This window comes from Carcharodon carcharias, chromosome 7 (assembly GCF_017639515.1).
Source record: "Carcharodon carcharias isolate sCarCar2 chromosome 7, sCarCar2.pri, whole genome shotgun sequence".
NCBI lineage: Eukaryota > Metazoa > Chordata > Chondrichthyes > Lamniformes > Lamnidae > Carcharodon > Carcharodon carcharias.
The window spans coordinates 154638741-154659976 of NC_054473.1; the positions used below are offsets into that span (position 1 = coordinate 154638741).

General features: G+C 40.8%; 1 protein-coding gene across 1 annotated transcript in view; it reads right to left on the minus strand.

Annotated features, from left to right (window-relative positions):
• klhdc4 (kelch domain containing 4) overlaps positions 1-18900 on the minus strand; it is a 103544-nt gene extending 84644 nt beyond the window's left edge. Inside the window, exons 1-3 of the mRNA XM_041192726.1 lie at positions 18709-18900; positions 8013-8104; positions 2421-2499 (exon numbers count right to left, since the gene is read on the minus strand). Of these exons, the coding sequence (XP_041048660.1) occupies positions 2421-2499; positions 8013-8104; positions 18709-18807 (270 nt within the window). The 5' untranslated portion in view covers positions 18808-18900. The remainder of the gene's footprint in view (positions 1-2420; positions 2500-8012; positions 8105-18708) is intronic.
• Positions 18901-21236: the final 2336 nt, after the last annotated feature.

Below are 21236 nucleotides of genomic sequence, written 5' to 3' on the forward strand. Positions count from 1 at the left end.
CTCAGTGTCACAAATGATCTAATGGTTGGTATTAGGGGAACGATCTGCAAATTTACAGATGATATTTAGATGTATACCTATCAGGGCTGCAGATCATGCTTGACCACTACAAGAAGAACTAGATGTGCTGAGGATTGCGCCTGTTACTCACAATTGATGTTTAATTTAGAACTGTGCAATGTCATCCATATGGGTAAAGTGAATGCTGAACATACACACACCCTTCAGGGAAAGCTGATGTTGAAAGAATGACATTTTAGCTTACTAGTGCACAGATCTTGAAAGGTTCATGACCAATGTCATGAAGCAATATGTTGGGCAAATGGAATGATAGGGTTAACTTACAGGGCAATTCATTATAAAACAAAGCGTATTATTTTGTGACTGTACAAGACCTTGATTAGGCCTCAGTTAGAATACTGTATCCAATTTTGATCCCCCTACATGATGGGTGATATTGGTGTGGAAAGGGTGCAGAGCAGGGCCACAAGGTTAGTTCCCAATTTAAAGCATCTTAGTTATTAGGATAGGTCCAAAAAGCTGAGTCTAAACACTTGAGAAGATTAGACTATGGGGATGATTTGATCACAGTTTATAGCATGACAGATAAGGTCACGTTTGTCTCGGCAATTTGTTTCAATTAAATAGGTTAGGGAGGATCAATATTTATAATCTCAAGCAATGTCAAGGTACAATTGGGTTCAATGGGGTTCTTTTCTAACAGAATAGTGGACCTGTGGAACGTGCAGGGAATGCTGATTTCCTTGAACTCCTCCAAGTGACATTTAGGCCAGGTTCTGATTGAAGCAGAGATCACCTAATAGAAGAATTAGGTCCATTAATCAGAGCGATCCAAAAGACTAGTTGTGATTGCCTGAAGGATTAGGAAAGGAATTTTCCAAATTTTTTTCCCCTGGCCTGGCTTTTTATATAATTTTTCACTTTTTTCAAGCAATTACACAGCTTCCAAGTGGAATAGGGGTATGTACCTTATTGTGATGCACAAGACATCACAATTATGTGGAACAGTAGTTTCTTCCCGTCCCATTATTTTTCACATGAAAAGGCATTCAACGGACCCAATGGTCTTCCCATCTTTCCTCAAAATTCAATTGTAGGTGAATTTTGATAACTGCACTAAGCTAGTTTATAACTAACCTCTAATATCAATCTCACATTCTGCTCTCTCCTATCCCAGAAACAATATACTCTAAATCATCCCTGAAACATATTTTGTTTCCCTACATTACAATAGTGACTATGCTTCAAAAGTGCATCATTGATATAAAGCATTTTGGGATGTCCCAAGATCACGAAAGGTGCTATAAATACTTTATAGGGTTTGTTCTTTCCTAATGTCTAGTTATTTGGATCACACTTAACTTCATCCATTTATATATTACTAACTGTAGATTTCTCATAACAAAATTTAAAATAATTTATCTGATCTATCCAGCTATGGTTCAGTGTGAGGGCCTCAACCTCTATCAACAGAACTATAAGCTGAAATCATTGACAATAAGTATTGGCTCATGTTTTGCAGACCCTTTCAAAAGTAAATCTTTTTTGAGACTCCATCACTTGTAACACCTTCAAACATCAGCTGGAGATGCACAAATATTTTTGTGGAATTGCCCAAATATTATATAGTCATAATTAATGCATTGATATCCTGCTTTATCACATCTCAAAGTGTTCCACACAATTAATTATTTTTGAAATGAAATGACTTGTCACCTATGTACTAAGACAATGTTGTGGTTATCAAAAATACAGTCATTCTTCACTCCTTAGAGGATTATACGGATGAACTGGAAGTTAAGGTAAACCTGTACTTTGAATATTTCTAACAAGATTTATTCAGTATTTTGTATCGATAAAAAAAGCTAGCCTTTTTGCACTCATCAGCTCTAGAAAGATTTAATCTAACATTATAATCCCTTGCCATGGCTCAGAGGTATGCTTGCCTCTGAGGTAGAAGGTTGCGAGTTCAAGCTTCAATCCAGAGACTTAGATTGACGTTTCAATGGAGCACTGAGGCACAGTTGCATTTTCAGAGATGCTGCCCTCCATAGGAAACATTCAAGGCTATGCACAAAAGATCCCATTGAAATATTCAAAGAATTAATTCACCTGGTTTCCTATTCAAAATTCATTCCTTCAACATTACCAGTAAAACATTATTTGGTCAGACATCTCATTACTGATTGTGGGCTTCATTGTATGCAAACTGGCCACCATGCTTGCCTAAATTATAATGCAACTGCCCTTCAAGTGTACTTCTTTGGCTATGAAGTACTTTGGGTTTGGGATATCCTGAAGCCCTGAAAAGTGTTAGATAAATACAAGATTTTTCTTTCTTATTAATCCACCAAGGCAAGCCCCAAAATTGTGCTATCATAAAAGAATGAATACTTTACCTTTTGGCCATTAAAATATTCACCCCCAAAGAGGATTAATTCATCTTTCTCAGGGTAAGGTGACAATGATGCATTCAACCTGTCGGGAAACAGAAAAAGAAAAAAAGATAATGTTTAATTTACAATAATAAGAAAACAAATATACATGTTTGTTAAAATGACAGATGCTATTTCTGGGAAATGGTGTGCTTTCCATTCTGGGTAACCATTAAGGGTGAGCATCCCATCACAAAATAAAACACAGCTCAATTATCCAAACTGCTCCAAATACAAGAAACTTATTTATATAAGAGCATGCGTTAGCCAAACTAAGTTAGTTGTAACAGTGATAAGAACAGCAAGAATACTGAAGACTTGTGCTCCAGAACTAGCCACGCCCCAGACAAGCTGTTTCCAGTACAGTTACAACACTGACATCTACCTGGCAATGTGAAAAATTGCCCAGGTATGTACTGTCCACAAAAAGCAGGACAAATCAAACCCGGCCAATTGCCGCCACATCAGTCTGCTCTTGGTCATCAGCAAAATGATGGCAAGTGTCGTCGACAGTACTATCAAGTGGCACTTACTCAGCAATAACCTGCTCACTGATGCTTAGTTTGGGTTCCACCAGGGGCACTCAGTTCCAGACCTCATTACATCGGGTCCAAACATGGACAAAAGAGTTGAACTGAAGAGGTGAGATGAGAGTGACTGTCCTTGATATCAAGGCTGCATTTGACTGAGTGTGGCATCAAGGAGCCCTAGCAAAACTGATGTCAATGGGAATCGGGGGAAAAAGTGCTGACACAATGGGTCAAACGACCTCCTTCTGCACCGTAACAATTCTGTGATTCTATGATTGGTTGGATTCATACCTTGCACAAAAGAAGATGGTTGTAGTTGTTGGTCAATCATCTCAGTTCTGGGACATCACTGCAGGAGTTCCTCAGGGTAGTGTCCTAAGTCCAACCATGTTCAGCTGTTTCTTCAATGACCTTCCCTCCATCCTAAGGTCAGAAGTGGGGATGTTCGCTGATGATTACACAATGTTCAGCACCATTCACCACTCCTCAGATACTGAAACAGTCCGTGTCCATATGCAGCAAGACCTGGACAATATTCAGGCTTGGTCTGATAAGTGGGAAGTAACATTTGGGCCACACAAGTGCCAGGCAATGATCATCTCCAACAAGAGAGAATCTAACCATCTCCCCTAGACATTTAATGACATTACCAACGCTGAATCCTCCACTATCAACATCCTAGGGGGTTACTACTGAACTAGACCAGGAATATAAATACTTTGGCTACAAGAGCAGGTCAGAGGCTGGGAATTTTGCAGAGTGTAACTAACCTCCTGACTCCCACCATCTACAAGGTACAAGTCAGGAGTGTGATGGAATATTCTCCACTTGCCTAGATGAGTGCAGCTCCAATAAGACTCAAGAAACTTGACACCATCCAGGACAAAGCAGTCTGCTTGATTGACAACCCATCCACCAACTTAAACATTATTATGACGTGGCAGATGATGTGTGCCAGGCGGCCCAAACCAACAAGGGAAACCTGGTTGCGCTATCTGAACAGTTTTGCAATTTGTATTTATTACGAGAAGATGTGGATATTGAATTCAGAAGTAATAAGTCCACCAAGACCTTTAGAAATTTTAAAAATTTTAAAAATTAAATTGGAATGTTTATTAATAAAATAAAAGATTTCAAGCACATAGATAAGAATACAATTACTTACTAATATAATGACTCCTAAAATTCCTAATTAACCTGACCCCCAGTTACACACCCTTTAAGGCAAAGGTCCAAATTAGAGTTTAGATTTAAAACAGAACCAGCAAATTAAGACAATACCCACTTGACAGTGGAATTCCAAACGGCGATTCCCCAACTTCAGTTTCGTTACAAGGCAGACTCAAGTACACATGGCTAGAGGCTTCATTAAGGCTATTTCACACACTCCTGTTAGATCTTACATGGTCTTCTTCCACATAGCCTTTCATTAGCCTTTATATATGTTTCTCTCTTTTTAATATGTAAATTATATTGTTCTAAATGTCTTTGAAACTGTATCTTCCTCATAATATAAAAACCTTCATGTTGCCAATACTGTCAGTAATCTTTGGGAAAAATAAACACCCCTTAGCCCTGCTGTCATCACCTCCAAATCAAGTGGGACACCAGCAGGAAGGATGTGGGGTCCTATTTTAAATATGCAGATGATGATATCAGGACATGACCTATCATTATAATTAAATGCCTGAGTAAGGGAGCAGCAACAGCTCCCATGTCATACCAGAGAGCTCTTCCAAAACTCAAGGAATCCTTTCTTGCCCAGTTTCACTATTTCAATTGTTAGCAGAAACTGTCCACATCATCCTTTGGATCTGAAATAGAGCTTCCCTCCACCCATGATCGTGACAGAGCCTCCCTTCTTCCTGATCACAACGAGAAGACCCCACCTCCTGCACCACTAATGTTATCTCTAGGATGCGCAACTGCACAGCAAGTTGAAAGTTATCGTGCAGAAGTTGTGTCTGAGTGGAGCCACACAAAAAAATTGTAAAGTACCGAAGTGAAATGAATAGGCTGCGCACAACAACAATATTTAGGCAGTACGGTGCCCTCCTCCCCCACCAACCTCTCTCCCTTTAATCTCAACCAAAGCCTCTCTCTTCCTACAATTGTGAAAAAGAACCTCCTATCCCCCTGACGATGACCAGAGCCTCCATCCACTGCGGCCACATTCCCTTGATCGTTGCCAGAGCACCTCACCATTCCTCCGATTGTTACCAGAGCATCCACATCCCCCACCCTTGCTGTATGGCTGTGAAATATGGCCTACAGTAATCAAGAAAAGAAACTCAACAATTTCCATCTTTGCTGTCTGTGATGCTTTATATGTATATCCTGGCAGGACAAATCATGAATGTGGCAGTTCTCTCAAAAGCAAAACTCCCAAATTTGTTAGCACTCATCAAACAGAGGTGGCTTCATTAGCTCATCACACCACAGGTTGGAAGATGGTCACAAACCCAAGGACTTTTGGTATCACACACCGAAGGACTTCCGGTATGGTGAGGTAACTGGAGCCAGATGACCAGTAGGAAGCCCAAACCTCTGCTTCAAGGATGCATGCAAGCATAACATGAAGCCCCTAGACATCGATTACTGCATCTGGGAATCACTAGCTGGTAACAGTGATTCTTCTGCCTGACAGAAGAAAATGGTGACACCTCCTGTGGGCTGGTGTACACCACCACCACGACCAGTGGCTACAGTAGCTTAGCTACAGACATAAATGCACAAAATAACCCACAATGACACTTGGTAGCTACATGTGCGACTCTTGTGGCAGAATCTACCTCTCAAGGATTGGCCTCTTCATCTATCAGTAAAGGTACGCCATATGAAGACATCCCATCTGAAATGGATTTGTTCACTGCAGGTCCAATTTCTTTCATCGATAGATGTCAGAACTTCCTCCCTTCCTATCCCAACAGTGCGCCAGGGACAATTCCCACAGGTCCCTGACTCCAGTCCTGCCCCTAGATTACCACGCCTGCCTGCTGGTCAGGTAACCATTCTAGACAAAAACGGCCTCATTTAAATAAACCTGCCATTAAGATTGGCATCACTTCCACATCCCTGACCTGTCCAGGTATACCACCTGCTACCAGACTCTCACAAACTCTTTCAACCCAATTTAGAAATCAAGGCCTTGAAATCAGTTAAAGTGTAAGGCATTTCTGAACATTAAATTTTTCTCTGCCTTAAAAAGGTGAGCTTCACTATTGTTTTAAACATCAAATGCAGATTTGGCTTCCCTTCTTCCCCGCCACCCCAGCTCCACACCCCCTTTAAAACATCACTGTTCAAAAAATAGAAATGAAAAATGACACCTTGGTAAGCAATAGCTTGCAATAGCTACCAGGCTTGAAAATAAAATGGAGCAGAGTTAACACAATGGGGATGCTAGGTCTGTAACATCTTGGGTTAATGCGTAGCAAGGAATTTCCCGTCAGAGGGCGGTGTGTCTTTACCACCAGTGAAAAACAGCAACAGCTGCATCAGTTTCCCAGTTCTAACAGTAAAATCACTCATTAAACATTCATTTTTCACCAGCACTATTCATATCATTTTTAACAGATGAAACATCATCACCCAATTGGGAAGATTGAACCAAACACTCCACCACAGAAAAACAGAATTATGACAAGAATGTTACCAGAATTGAGGGGCTGTAACTATCAGGAAAGAATTAACAGGTCAGGGCTCTGTCCTCTGGAAAGGAGACGATTAAGAGGAAAGTCAACAGAGATCTTTAAAATTATGGAAGGGCTCAATAGGGGAGAAACAGTTTTCATTTGTGGGTTGAGTCCAATGCAAGGAGGTAAATGTAAGATTGCAAATAACAACATCAGATAAAGAATTTAAGAAAAACATATTTATAAAATTGCTGAGGATGTGGAATATGAGGCCATATGCAATGAATGAAGCATATACCTTTTATGTACTTAAGGGGAAGCTTGATGCATACATAAGTGAGAGAAAAGGAATATGTTGAGTACGAACAGCAATTGAGCCGAATGAAAACAGAATTACCTGGAAAAACTCAACAGGTCTGGCAGCATCGGCGGAGAAGAAAAGAGTTGACGTTTCGAGTCCTCATGACCCTTGTCGAAGGGTCATGAGGACTCAAAACGTCAACTCTTTTCTTCTCCGCCGATGCTGCCAGACCTGCTGAGTTTTTCCAGGTAATTTTGTTTTTGTTTTGGATTTCCAGCATCCGCAGTTTTTTTGTTTTTATAATTGAGCCGAATGGCTTGATTCTGGCTGTGGATTCTATGTAACTCTTTTTATTCAAAATCATTGAAAGATGTCAGTTGAATTAGGTAAGGAGATACTATTTCCACTTGATAATTAGAGGGGATAAGTTTTAATGATCACCACAAAAAGGAAGACGGTTAAGAAGAATATTTTCCATAGAGGCCCTTTAGGGCATGCAATGACCTACCAGAAACACTGGTCTGACAAAAATCATTATATCTTTTGAAAGAAAAATAGGTAAATATCTGACAAAGAGAAAAAATCAAGGGTATGGAAAACGGCCAGAGAAATAGGGTCTTCAACAGGCAGCACAGGCATGGAGGGCAAATAGATTCATAAATTTACAGCTCAGGGGAAGGCTATGTCCTTCCAGGTCATTATTCTAAGGTTTTTTTGCTATCCCTGAGTATGTACTGAAAGTACTTCTTTGTGCTAGCCTTCTCCTTTAGTAGTCAGATCAGGTTCTTAAACAAGGCCAGAAAGATGCAATGAGCTGAATAAAAAAATACTGGAAAAACTCAGCAGGTCTGGCAGCATCTGTGGAGAGAGAAACAGAGTTAACGTTTTGAGTCCGCATGGCTCTTCCTCAGAGCTGAATAGCCTTTTCTTCTTCCTTAATTGCTTTATTTGCAACTATTTTAAAGAAAGGCAGTGATATAGTACTTTAACCTAAGTAATTTGTTCAGGAAGGAAAAAAAGTGACACAAAGGCTAAGTACAAAACTGTCAGCAGAATCAAAGAACATGACTTGACTCTTTCTTTTACTTACCGTGGCAAAGGAAGAGAACAGGCCACCTCTGTTACTTGGGTCTTCTTTGCATCAAGTTGCCTGAATTCAGCTATTAGTGTTTCTAAATCTTCCTGAGTGGAGCAAACAGAATTTTTTTTTAGCAAACTCTCTTTTCAGGACCTCAACCATAACCTGCAAAATGTTTAAACACCAACAATATTAAATTGTAAAAATGAAAACGCAATTAAGCAACAAATAGTGCAGCAGAATTCCGATTTGATCAGGATTAACTCAAAGTGGGTTTCCTTTTATTACAGTTTCTCCACCACCTTACTCCCAGATAAATGACTATAGCATTAAGTGTCAGCCTTGGCTCAGAGACAGCAGGGTTGTGGCTTCAAATCCTACTTCAGGGGCTTCAGTACACAATCCGAGTTGTCATTTGAGTGCAGTACTGATGAACCACTGCATGGTCAGAGGTGCTATCACCACCTGCTCTGAGGTGGGCATATAAGGTTCCGCGGCGCCACTTTGAAGAGCAATAATGTCCACCTCTGTATCCTGGTCAATACCTGACCCTCCACCAACATCAGTGAAACAAATTATCTGATCATTATCTCATTGTTGTTTGTGGGAAGACCTGGCTGTGCCCAAATTGAATGCCACATTGTCGCATTTATTTCAAATCCAACAGCCACTACACATCAAAAAAGCACATAATTGGCTGTAAAACATTTTGGGGCATCCTAACGTCCATGTTATATGAATGTATGTAAAAACAAGAATTGTGGGAAATACTCAGCAGGTCTGAGAGTACCTGCAGAGAGAGAAACAAAGTTAATGTTCCAGCTTGATGACCTTTTGTCAGAACTGTCAAAGGTTAGAGACATAACACATTTTAAATAAGTACAGGGACAGGGGAAGGAGAGGAAAAAACAAAAGCGAAAGTTTGTGATAAAGTGGAGAGCAGGAGCAATTAAATGACAAACCGGATGATGGTACAAGGCAAAGGGAGGGGAGTTGGTGGAGGGTGGGATGGAGGGTGGGGGTGGGTGGTGGTGGTAATGGGGCCAGCAAAGAAACTAAAGATGGGTCTGGAGGAGGTGTAAATGTAAATTGCTGAATCATTATGAATAGCTGCAGTCTGAAAAATGAAGGCTGTGATTACAATTGGAGATCTTTGGACTCAGTAGTGAGTCTGGAAGTCTGTAAAATGTCTAACCAAGAGATGAGGTGCTATTCCCTGAAATTATGCTGAATTTCATTGTAACAGTATGGGCAGCAGAGGACAGGGAAGTCAAAGTAGGATTTGGGTGGGTAATTAAAATGAAAAGCGATCTTAAATTCAATGTCAGGCTTGTGGATGTTCTGTAGTCACCCAATCTGCATTTAGTCTCCAGTGTACAGCAGACCCCAATGTCACAGTGAAAACAGTATACTAAATTGAAAGAAGCGCAAGTGCTTTTTCATTTGAGAGGAATGTTTGGAGCCTTGGACAGTGGGAAGGAAATGGGTAAAAGAACAAGTGCTACATTCCCTGAGCTTGCACAGGAAGTTGCCTTGGGGTGAGGTGAGAGTGACTGGTTTTGACCTCAAGGCAGCATTAGGCCTAGTGTGGTATGAAGGAGCCCTGACAAAATTTAAGTCAATGGGAATCAGGGAAAACTCTCCATTAGTTGAAGTCATACCTAGCTCAAAGGAAGATGGCTGTTTGTTGGAGGCCAACCATCTCAGTCCCAGGACATTATTGCTCATATTCTTCAGGTTAGTGTCCTAGGCACAACCATCTTCAGCTGCTTCATTAATGACCTTCCATCCATCATAAAGTCAGAAGTGGGGATGTTTGCTGAATATAGCACAATGTTCAGTACCATTCACAACCGCAGATACTAAAGCAGTTCGTATCCTTATGCAGCAAGACCTGGACAAATTTCAGGCCTAGGCTAATAAGTGGCAAGTTATATTTGTGCCACACAATGACCATTTCCAATAGAGAGAATCTAAAACATCTCCCCTTGACATTCAATGGCACTGACATCACTGAATCCCCTAATATCAACATCCTGGGGGTTATCATTGACCAGAAACTGAATTGGACCAGCCATATAAATATTATGACTACAACAGCAGGTCAGAGGCTGGGAATTCTGAGGCAAGTAACTCACCTCCCTGCTCCCTACCCTCTACAAGAAACATGTCAGGACTGTAGTGGAATAGCCCCCACTTGCTTTAATGAGTGCAGCTCCAACAATATTCAAGAAGCTCAACACCATCCAGGACAAAGCAGCCTGCTTGATTGGCACTACCAACTTAAACATTCACTCCTCGCACCACCAATGCACACTGGTAGCAGTATGTAATACATACAAGATACACTGAAATAACTTGCCAAGTCTCCTTCGATAGCACCTTTCAAACCCACGACTTGTACCACGTAGAAGGTCAAGAGTAACGGACACATGGGAAGAACACCACCTGCAAGTTCCCCTCCTAGCCACACACCATCCTGACTTAGAACTATATCGTCATTCCTTCACGGTTGCTGGATCGAAATTCTGGAACTCCCTTCCTAACAGCACTGTGAGTGTTCCTAAATCACATGGACTGTAGGAGTTCAAGAAGGCAGCTCACCACCACCTTCTCAAAGGAAATTAGGAAAAATGGGAAGCGGATATTGGGGACTGAAGAGAGGACCAGTTTCCCTTCAGAATTCTGAAAGAGGAGGGTTCCTCTATATTGAAGGGACCGAATACAGATTGGGTGATTTCAGTCTGCAAGGGTGACCTCAAGCTTCTGGTCACCTATCATTGTAATTTTTCACCCCACTCCCCACTATGATGTCTCTGTCCTCAGCCTTCTTCAATGTTCCAAAAGCGTTCACAGTAAACTCATGGAATAGCATCTCATCTTTTGGTTATAGACTTTCACCTCCTGCACACAACATTGAGTTCAACAATTTTAGATCATAACCATTTTTTCAGACAGCAGCTGTTAGTAATGGTTTTGCTATTCCCAACTTTTGTTTCTTTATTTGTCCCAATATCCCTCACCCACATCCACCTCTTCTGCTTTGCATCATCATCCCTTTTCAAAAGCCAAATACTGCGGATGCTGGAAATCTGAAATAAAATCAAGAATTGCTGGAAATACTCAGCAGGTCTAGCAGCACCTGTAGAGTGAAACAGAGTTAACATTTCAAGTTGATGGCTGTTCATCACAGCTGTACAGTGATCCTCAATACTTAACCTCTCCTGCCTTGCACCCTATCACAGACCTTCCTTTTTGTTGTTTCCTCTCCTACCCCTTTTCCCTGCCTCTGTATTTGTATAAAACATGTTACATCTCTAAACTTTCTCTAGTTCTGATCAAAAGTAAATCTGAAACACGAGTTTTGTTTCTCTCTCCCTAGATTCTGCAGGTGAGAATTTCCAGCATTTGTGTTTTAATTTTAGACGCTCAGTATAAGACCATAAGACATAGGAACAGAAATTAGGCCATTCAGCCCATTGAGTCTGCTCTGCCATTCAATCATGGCTGATAAGTTTATCAACCCCATTCTTCCGCTTTCTCCCCGTAACCTTTGATCCCCTTGCCAATCAAGAACCTATTTATCTCGGTCTTAAATACACTCAATGACCTGGCCTCCACAGCCTTCTGTGGCAATGAATTCAATGTATATGACTGACTGTGGCATCAAGGAGCCCTGGCAATATTTAAGTCAATGGGAAACTGGGAAAACTCTCCAGCAGTTGGAGTCATACCTAGCTCAAAGGAAGATGCATGTGTTTGTTGGAGGCCAATCATCTCAGTTGGAAAACAGCACAAAAGGAGACAGTTGAGAAACCGAAAACAGCACGAAAGGAGAGGCAGTCAGGAGACTGAAAACAGCACAAGATGAGAGGCAATCGGGAGTGTGAAAACAGCGCGAGTCCTAAAACACATGCCTATGTAATTAAAAAACAGACAACTTTTAGTTGTATTTGTGGGTGGCACTAGCTTTTAATAAGCACAGTAAATTGTAGCATACATAGGAATTATTTTAAGTTAATTAAGAAAATATTTAAAATAAAATAGTAAATAAATACTGTAGCAAACACTTTACATAAAGTTTAAGGTATGTCATTGCAGCTCGGCCATGTGGAATGTGCATCCTGCTGGATGTGGGGAGTTGTGCGGCCAAAAAAGTGCCCTCGATGACTACACCTGCAGGAAGTGTCACCAGCTACAGAAACTTGAGCTCCGAGTTACGGAGCAGTAATCTCAGGATTACTCCCAGTGCCATGGGCTAGTGAGCATAAGAACAAGATTGAAAAGTTCAACACATGGCTAGAGAAATGGAGTAGGAGAGGGGGCTTTAGAATTCTGAGGCATTGGGACCAGTTCTGGGGCAGGTGGGACGTGCACAAGGATGGGTCACACTTTAACAGGACTGGAACTAATGTCCTCGCGGGGAGGTTTGCTAATGCTGTTCGGGCAATGGGGTGCTCAGAGAAATAGAGAAGTATCAACTGATAACGGGATATATCAGAAAGTAGTATCAAGGTAGATTAAATATCTGGAGAGTTTGAGAGAATTAGAGTAGGCAATAGTAAGTATTAGATGGGGTCAGAATAACGAGAGAAAGTAAAAAGCCAAAATCAGTATGTGAATGCACATAGTGTGGTTAATAAGATTAGTGAATTGCAGGCACAGGTTAACAAATTGAATTATGATATTATTGCTATAACAGAGGCCTGGTTCATAGAAGGATAGAATTGGGTGTTAAATATTCCTGGGTACAAGATGTTTAGGAGAGACAGGAAAGGAAGAAAAAGGGGAGGGGGTGTGGAGTGGTAATATTGACTACAGGTGGCATTACTGTACTGGAGAGAGAGGATGTGCCAGAGCGGTCAAGGATGGAATCTCTCTGGTTAGAGGTAAGGAATGAAAAAGATGCAATAACATTGACTGGTGTAGTATATAGACCACCAACTAGTGGAAAGGATGCGGAGAAACAAATTTGCAATGAAAATACAGAGAGGTGCAAGAATTATAGAGTAACCATAATGGGGGTTTCAATTATCCAAATATAGACTGGGATAGAAATAGTACAAAGGGACAAGAGGGGCAAGAGTTCCTGGAATGGGTTTAAGATGATTTTCTGCAACAGTACTTTTCTGGTCCAATGAGAGGACATGCACTTTTGGACCTGGTTCCAGAGAATAAGTTGGCCCAAGTGGATCAAATATCAGTGGGAGAGCCTTTAGGACACAGTGATCACTGTATCTTAAGGTTTAGGTTATTTATGGAAAAAGACAGGGCACAATTAAGAGCAGGGATAACTGAAGGAAAGCCAACTTTGATGGGATGAGAATGCATCTGGGTCAAGTGAGTTGAAATCAAATGGACGGTGGCTGAACAATGGGCCACCTTCAAAGAAAAGGTATTGCAGGCAATGTCAAGGTATATTCCCATGAAGAGGAAAGGTAGGACAAATAAATCCAAAGTGCCGTGCATGACAAGAGAGAGAGGTGAAGATGAAAAGCTAGAAGTGTGCATACGACAGATGTCACTGAATACAGAATGGGGGGGGGGTCAGTGAAGAAACTAATAAGAAAAGCAAGGAGGGGGCATGAAAAGGGGCTGGCAGTGAACTTAAAAGGGAATCCCAAGGTCTTCTATAAGCATTTAAGTAATAAAAGGGTGGTAAAAGAAAGATTAGGGGAAAAAAGGGGGACTTGCATGTGAAGGCTGGAGATATAGCGTAAGTAATTTGCATCTGTCTTTACAAAGGAAGATGATGCTTGCAAGGATATAGCTGGCAACTACAGACCAGTCAATTTGACCTCAGTGGCAGGGAAACTTCTGGAAACTATAGTTTGGGATAAAATCAATGGTCACTTAGACAGGTGCAGGATAATTAAGGAAAGCCAGCATGAATTCATACCAAAGGAAAAATCATGTTTAACGAATTTGCTGGAGTTTTCGAGGCGGTAAGAGAGAAGATTGATAAGGGAAACGCTGTTGATGTGGTGTATATGGATTTTCAAAAGACATTTGATACAATGCCACACAAGACTTATGAGCAAAATTCTAGGTCATGGAATAAAAGGGAAAGTAGGCACTTCGAAACGGAAATCGCTGAGTAACAGGAAACAGAGGGTAGTTATAAATGGTTGTTTTTCAGATTGGAGGAAAGTTTGTAGTGAAGTTCCCCAGGGGTCAGTGTTGGACCCTGGCTCTTCCTGATACATATTAATGACCTAGACTGTGCAGGGCATGATTTCAAAATTTGCAAATGATACAAAGATTAGAAATGTTGTCAACTATGATGAGGATAGTCTTGAACTTCAAAAGGACATAGACCTGTTGGTGGATTGGGCAGACAAGTGGCAGATGAAGTTCAATGCAGAGAACTGTGAAGTCATCCATTTTGACAGGAAGATTATGGTGAGACAGTATAAAATAAAGGAAGAGACTCTAAAGGAGATGCAGGAACAGAGGGACATCATCAGTGTATATGTACATAGGTCATTGAAGATGGTCAGGCATGTTCACTGAGCAGTTAATAAAGCATAAAGTATTTTAGGCTTTATTAATAGGGGCATGGGTACAAGAGTAAGGAGGTCATGTTGAACTTGTATAAGACACTAGTTAGGCCTCATCTGGAGTACTGGGTCTATCTCTGGGCACCATACTTGAAGAAGGATGTGAAGGCATTGAAGCAAATACAGAGTAGATTCACAAGAATGATTCCAGGGATAAAGAACTGTAGCTATTACAATAGATTGGAGAGGTTGGGAATCTTTTCCTTGGAGAAAAGAAGGCTGACAGGAGACTTGATAGAGGTATTCAAGATCCTGAGGGGCATGAACAAGATAAATAGTGAGAAACTGTTCCCACTCAAGAAAGCATCAAGAATTAGAGGGCACGGATTCAAAATAATTGGTAAAAGGGTAAATATGATGTGAGGACAAAATTTTTCACCCAGAGGCCGGTTGGAGTCTGGAATGAACTTCCTGAAAGGGTGTTGGAGGCAGGTTTGATCAAGGTATTCAAAAGGGAATTGGATTTCTACCTGAAAACAAATAATGTTCAATGTTATGGGGATAAGACAGGTGGAATGCTCTTCCAGAGAGCAGACTCAATGGGCCAAATGGCCTCCTTCTACACTGTAAAGATTCTGATTCAGTCTCAGGACATTACTGCCCGAGAACCTCAGGATAGTGTCTTAGGCGCAACCATCTTCAGTTGCTTCATTAATGACCTTCCCTCCATCATAAGGTCAGAAGTGGAGATGTTCACTGAATACAACACAACGTTCAGTACCATTCACAGCCCCTGAGACAGTGAAGCAGTGTGTTTCCACATGCAGCAAGACCTGGACAATATTCATGTTTGGGCTGATAAGTGGGAAGTAACATTTGATTTTGTATAGGAATGCAAGCTTGCTCTTTCTTTACTGCAATCATCAGTCTGTAGGTACACAACTGTGGCACCTTTTGTTTCTCTATGCCATGCAGAAATTTAGCTTCCTCTTCAAATCCTGAGATTGGGAACTGACAGAATTCACAAACACATTTACTCTATATTGAGGCATGGTTACATCCAAGAGAGTTAGATGTTGCAGAATTGCAAAAATATTCAGTTGACACTGAAGTGAGAGCGGGGATGTTCGGCAAGTATCGTGTCATATCATTCCCAAACATTAACATGCAGGGCAACATGTTCAATTGGATACCTTAATATTCTTTTAACATCAATTAGCTATTTAATGCTTGTTTTCTTAGTAAAATTAACATGAGTATCCCAGTCATTCTTCGGTTGCCTCCATGGAAAACTAACAAAAGATAACAAACAGCTTCAAAAAAGCTGACAACTCTCAAACAGGCTTGAATATAAGCTTATGACTTACGAAAGCACACAAGCATGCTGAAAGTGTAGTGTGGCCATTGCTTGTCACTAAGAATCATTAGCTGATTTTTTTTTAAATCACCAAATCAAAATTCTTGTTTTTTAACCTGTTCAACTTCAGCATCAAATTTCTGGTAAAAAAAAAACAAAGAAAAAAAAATAGACATCAAGAAAGGCAAGTAAAATTAAGAATGTGTAAAAAAGATTTGATAGAAACTGGTACTTGGGCAAAAAATAAATAACACAACAGAAATTGTGTGTGTTTTTTGGGGCAAAGAAAATATTAATTCAGGTTTTTTTCATTACATTCACGAATCTATCTGCTTTACCAATTCAACAACTTGAAAAAGTCTGGAAATGTATGAGGGGGAAAAAAATTAATGATTCTTCTGACCCAAGATGCAGGTTTACCAAGTATTCTTTTATTTGCACTAGAGTGAAAAAAATCATAAGTTTGTGAAGTCCAGGCACTCCCAGCTTCTCTTTTATTAGTTTCCCCCTCAGTTTTGGTCTCCTTATTTAAGAAACCAGACATTTGCATTAAAAGCAGTTCAGAGAAGGTTTACTTGACTGATTTCGGGATGAGGGGCTCACCTTACGAGGACAAGGTTGGGCCTATATCCATTAGAAGAATAAACGTAAAAGATTCTGAAGGGGCTTGACACAGTGGATGCTGAAAGGATATTTCCCCTAGATATAAGAACTAGGGGACACAGTTTAAAGATAAAGGGTCTCCCATTTAAGACCAAGATGAGGAGAAATTTTTTCTCTGAGGCTCATAAGTCTGTGGAGCTCTTCCCCAGAAAGCAGTCGAGGCAGGGTCATTGAATTTTTTTTAAGGCAGGAGTAGATAGGCTCTTGACTAATAAGGAAGTCAAGGGTGTGGAGGGGGCTTAGCAGCAAAGTGGTGCTGAGGCCAAAATCTGATCAGCCATGATCTTACTGAATGGCGCAGCTGGCTCAAGGAGTTGAATGGCCAACTCCTGCTCCTAATTCTTATGTGCATACGTATCAATACACAACTTCAGGGGAATCAAATGTTATAGAGGCCAGGCAGGAAAATGAAGTTGAGGCCAAGATCTGATCAGCCCTGATCTTACTAAATGGCGAAGCAGACTTCAGGAGCCGTATGGCCAAGTCTTGTTCCTGTTTCTTATGTTCTTATATTCTCCCACTTTCCCATTTGCTGGAAGTCTTACCATGATTGCCTTGGCTACACAATGTTTGCAGGAATTCCTAATCTCATACAGCAGGGACACCAGTGGACAAACTTGAGATGACCTGGTCAGTGCTGATTTTCATTTGCAAGTGGATGATAAACTTCACCTTGCTTAGCCAGAGATCCAAAATCAGATAGGGGAAAGGACAAATAAGGCTAGACAATTGGACTTTACTGTTGATCAAATTAATTAATAAACTTCATTGCATGCTGCCACGATTTAAGTGGGAAAACTATTTAAAAACTGGAACTTTTATATCTTATTTATATTTTAGTGATTTCCACTAAAACTCCTTTTTCAATAGTAATATCTGAATTTTTTTTATTCATTGGATGTGGGTGTCACTGGATAGGCCAGCATTCATTGCCCATCCCTAATTTCTCTTGTTCAAAGGGCATTTAAGAGTCAACCACATTGCTGTGGGTCTGGAGTCACATATAAGCCGGACCAAGTAAGGATGGCAAATTTCCTTCCCTAAAGGTCATTAGTGAACCAGATGGGTTTTTACAACAATCTACAATGGTTTCATGGTCATCATCAGACTTTTAATTCCAGATTAGTATTGAATTCAAATGCCACCATCTGCCACAGCTGGATTCTAACCCATGTCCTCAGAGCATTACCCTAGGTTTCTGGATTACTAGTCCAGCGACAATACCACTATGCCATCACCCCTTGATCTATCAATCTAACAATAATTTATCATAGTAATAATATCAAAAATAATGGGTTTATTCAAATCACAATTAAATATAAGAATAATCTACTAGAGTAACAACCACTGATGGACCAAAAGACCTTTCATCAGTCACAACCTTGTTCTGTTCTTAAGACTTGGTAGGTGCAACCCAGTGTAATTACAAAGCCAATCATATTTTACCGCAAAATAGTTTCTACTACAAAACCCTAACACAAACAGTAATTTCAAAATCAGACCATGTCATTGGAGGAGTTTATGCCAAATCTAGTTTTGAAGTGCTTGAGAGTCCTTTTGGGACCCAGGGTACTTCTAATATTACACAAAAATGTTATTTTAAATGCCTCAGAGCTCTCTCCTGGTTTTGAGATCTGGAACTGGACAGTCTTAAAAAAGCTACAGTCTAGCTGGGTTAGAGCCTACAACCTCAGAGCAGCACAAGCCAGCGATTTCAAACTTCACCACGTGGAGCTTCCTTACAAGGATTGGCACATTCCTGTGCCCACCTTGACCTCAAGACAGGGTCAGCTCCTTAAAAAAAATAGTAATGGCCATTGAGGATTTTTAAAATTAGTATAGAGAGCAACGGAAAAAAAAGTAAGGCAATAAATGGATGTGTTTGCATCAAGCACTGACTTGTCAGCAGCCTGTGCTCACAGCTTGGGCATTAGACTGATAGAAATGTGATCGCCTCGTAGGCCCCTAAACACACCTTAATTCCACCTACGCCTTCCCCACCTCCATCACACCCTTCGTAAGTGGTAAATGATTAATAACTCGAGAAAAAATTTGACAATTTTTTTTTAGAACCATAACTGCCAAAGACAGTGAGGCATCTCTGCAAAGTCTGAGGCCTGAAACCAGGGGCATAATGACCGTTTCCACATAACTCCCGGTCTCTTTCTCTCCCACTCTCCTTCCTCACCTCCTCTTTCTTCGACCGTTTGGAGACCTTTTTCTCCATTTTGGTCGCGGTTTTATCAGCACCCTTTCCCTTCTTGTCCTTTTTACTCTTTTTGCCCATGGTGCCACCCTCCCAATGCTTTCACTCCCTCACTGCTGGCCGGTTAACACGCTCGTAGCTCATTCGCAACGTGCGGTCAGACCCTCACCACACACAGATAAATACATCCGGGTCAAACACCCATCCTCCCGGGCAGCTCCAAGCTATACGCGCGGCGTAAACGTTCATGTTTCCAAATACAACCGCCAGCGCAGCTCTTGACTTGACAATTAATTCCAGAAACAATAGAAATATCAAGTATGCGCAGATAAAGTCCTCCTGCGGCTTCGGTCTCCACAGCGCCGCTAACCGGCGAGTGGCCACATAGCAGCTCCCATTACTGAATTTTCTACATGAGGGCAGTGAATGAGATATGTTTTTTTCGAATTGTAATTCGTATTAGTCAAGATGTCAGCCTTGGTTCAATAGTAGCACGTTGGTTTGTGAGTCAAAAAGTTCAAAGCCCATTCCAGAAACCTGAGCACATAATCTACACCAGTGGTTCTCAAACTTTTTGAAGGACTCCTTTTCAAATTAACTAGCAATCTTCACCCCCTCCCCCACCATATACACCTCCCCATATAAATGTTAATATTATATTGATGAAAATATTTCATAGACACAATAGCTGATAGATTTAATAACCTACCTACACTGTGCTAACTGGCACTTTTAACCAGTTTAGCATATTCTGCTCCGGTGTTCAATATCAATTCAGCAACAATAAGGGGCCAATCAGATGGTTATTTACATTGTAAGTCTTTGTGCTGCTCCCAGTACTCCTCCAACTGCCTCACAGCAAGCCCACGTCTGACTTCTGCTTATTTATTTGCTCTGGATCACTTCTCATGACCATTCATTGGAGTTCCATAGATGAAAGTAGGTAAACTGATTTCTTTGATACACTCCAGTTATTTCAGTGCTCTCAACTTCTCCAAATTTTACTCTTCAGATTATTTTGTAGACCACTGCAAAGTCTCTACAGATCCCATCAACACTTCAGTGTAATACTGAGGGAGTGCCTTTCAGGTAAGAGACCCCATCTGCTTTGAGGTGGGCATAAAAGATCCCATGATACTGTTTGAAAAAGAGTAAGGGAATCCTCCAACGTCACTAAAAATACAAATGATCTGGCCATTACCTCATTGTTTGTGGGATCTTGCTGTGCACAAATTGACTGCCACTTTTTTACAACTATCCTTCAAAAACAGTACTTCATTGTTTATACAACACTGATGTCATGAAAGGTGCTATATAAATGCAAGATCTTTATTGCAATCATCAGACTATAGGTAATTGAGTATGACACTTTTTGTTTCTGAATGCCCTGCGAAAGTTTTGCTTTCCTGTCAAATGCCAACTGAAATTGGAAACTGACAGAATTCACAGACAGAAACTCATATCTATCATTCATTCTAAGGTGAGACGTTGTAGCATCTGGGAAAGCTGGACATTGCTGCAATAAAACAGACACCAGTTAATAATGAAGTGGGGAAGACATGGAGTTGGAGAAGTATAATGTTATACAATGCTTCAGAGCAATAATATGTAGTGCAACATGCTCATTTGGATCCTTTAATGTTTATTCAGTATAAATTAGTCAATTAATGCCTTGTACACTTTGTAGAATTAATCACAGAACCTTAATGGCACAGAAGGAGACCATTCGGTCCATCATGTTTACACCAGCTCTCCGAATGAGCATTATGACCGAACGCCATTGCCCTGCCTTTTCCCCATACCATTGCATATTGTTTCTATTCAAATAATCATCGAATGTCCTCTTGAATGCCTCGATTGAGCTTGCCTCCACCACACTCACAGCCAGTGAATTCCAGACCCAAACAACTCGTTGTGTGAACAAGTTTTTACTCATGTTGCTTGCTACTTTTGCAAATCTCTTTAAATCTGTGCCCTCTCGTTCTTGATCCTTTTACAAGTGGGAACAGGTTCTTCCTATCTACTCTATCTAGCCCCCTCATGATTTTGAACATCTCTATTAAATCCCCTCTCAGCCTTCTTCTCTCCAAGGAGAACAGTCACAACCTTTCCAATCTATCCCCATAGCTGAAGTTTCTCATTCCTAGAACCATTCTTGTAAACCTCGTCTGCACTGTCTCCAATGTGTTCACATCCTTCCTATAATGTGATGCCCAGAACTGTACACCATACCCCAACTGAGGTCTAACGAATGTCTTGTATAAATTCAGCATAACCTCCTTGCTCTTGTACTCTATGTCCCTATTAATAAAGCCCAGGATACTATATGCTTTATAAACTGCTCCCTCCACGTGTTTTGCCATCTTCAATGATCTATGCACATATACACCCAAGGCTTTCTGCTCCTGCACCCTCTTCAACATTTCACACCTTATTTTATATTTTCTGTCCATGTTGTTCCTACCAAAATGCATCAGCTCACACTTCTCCACATTGAACTTCACCTGCCA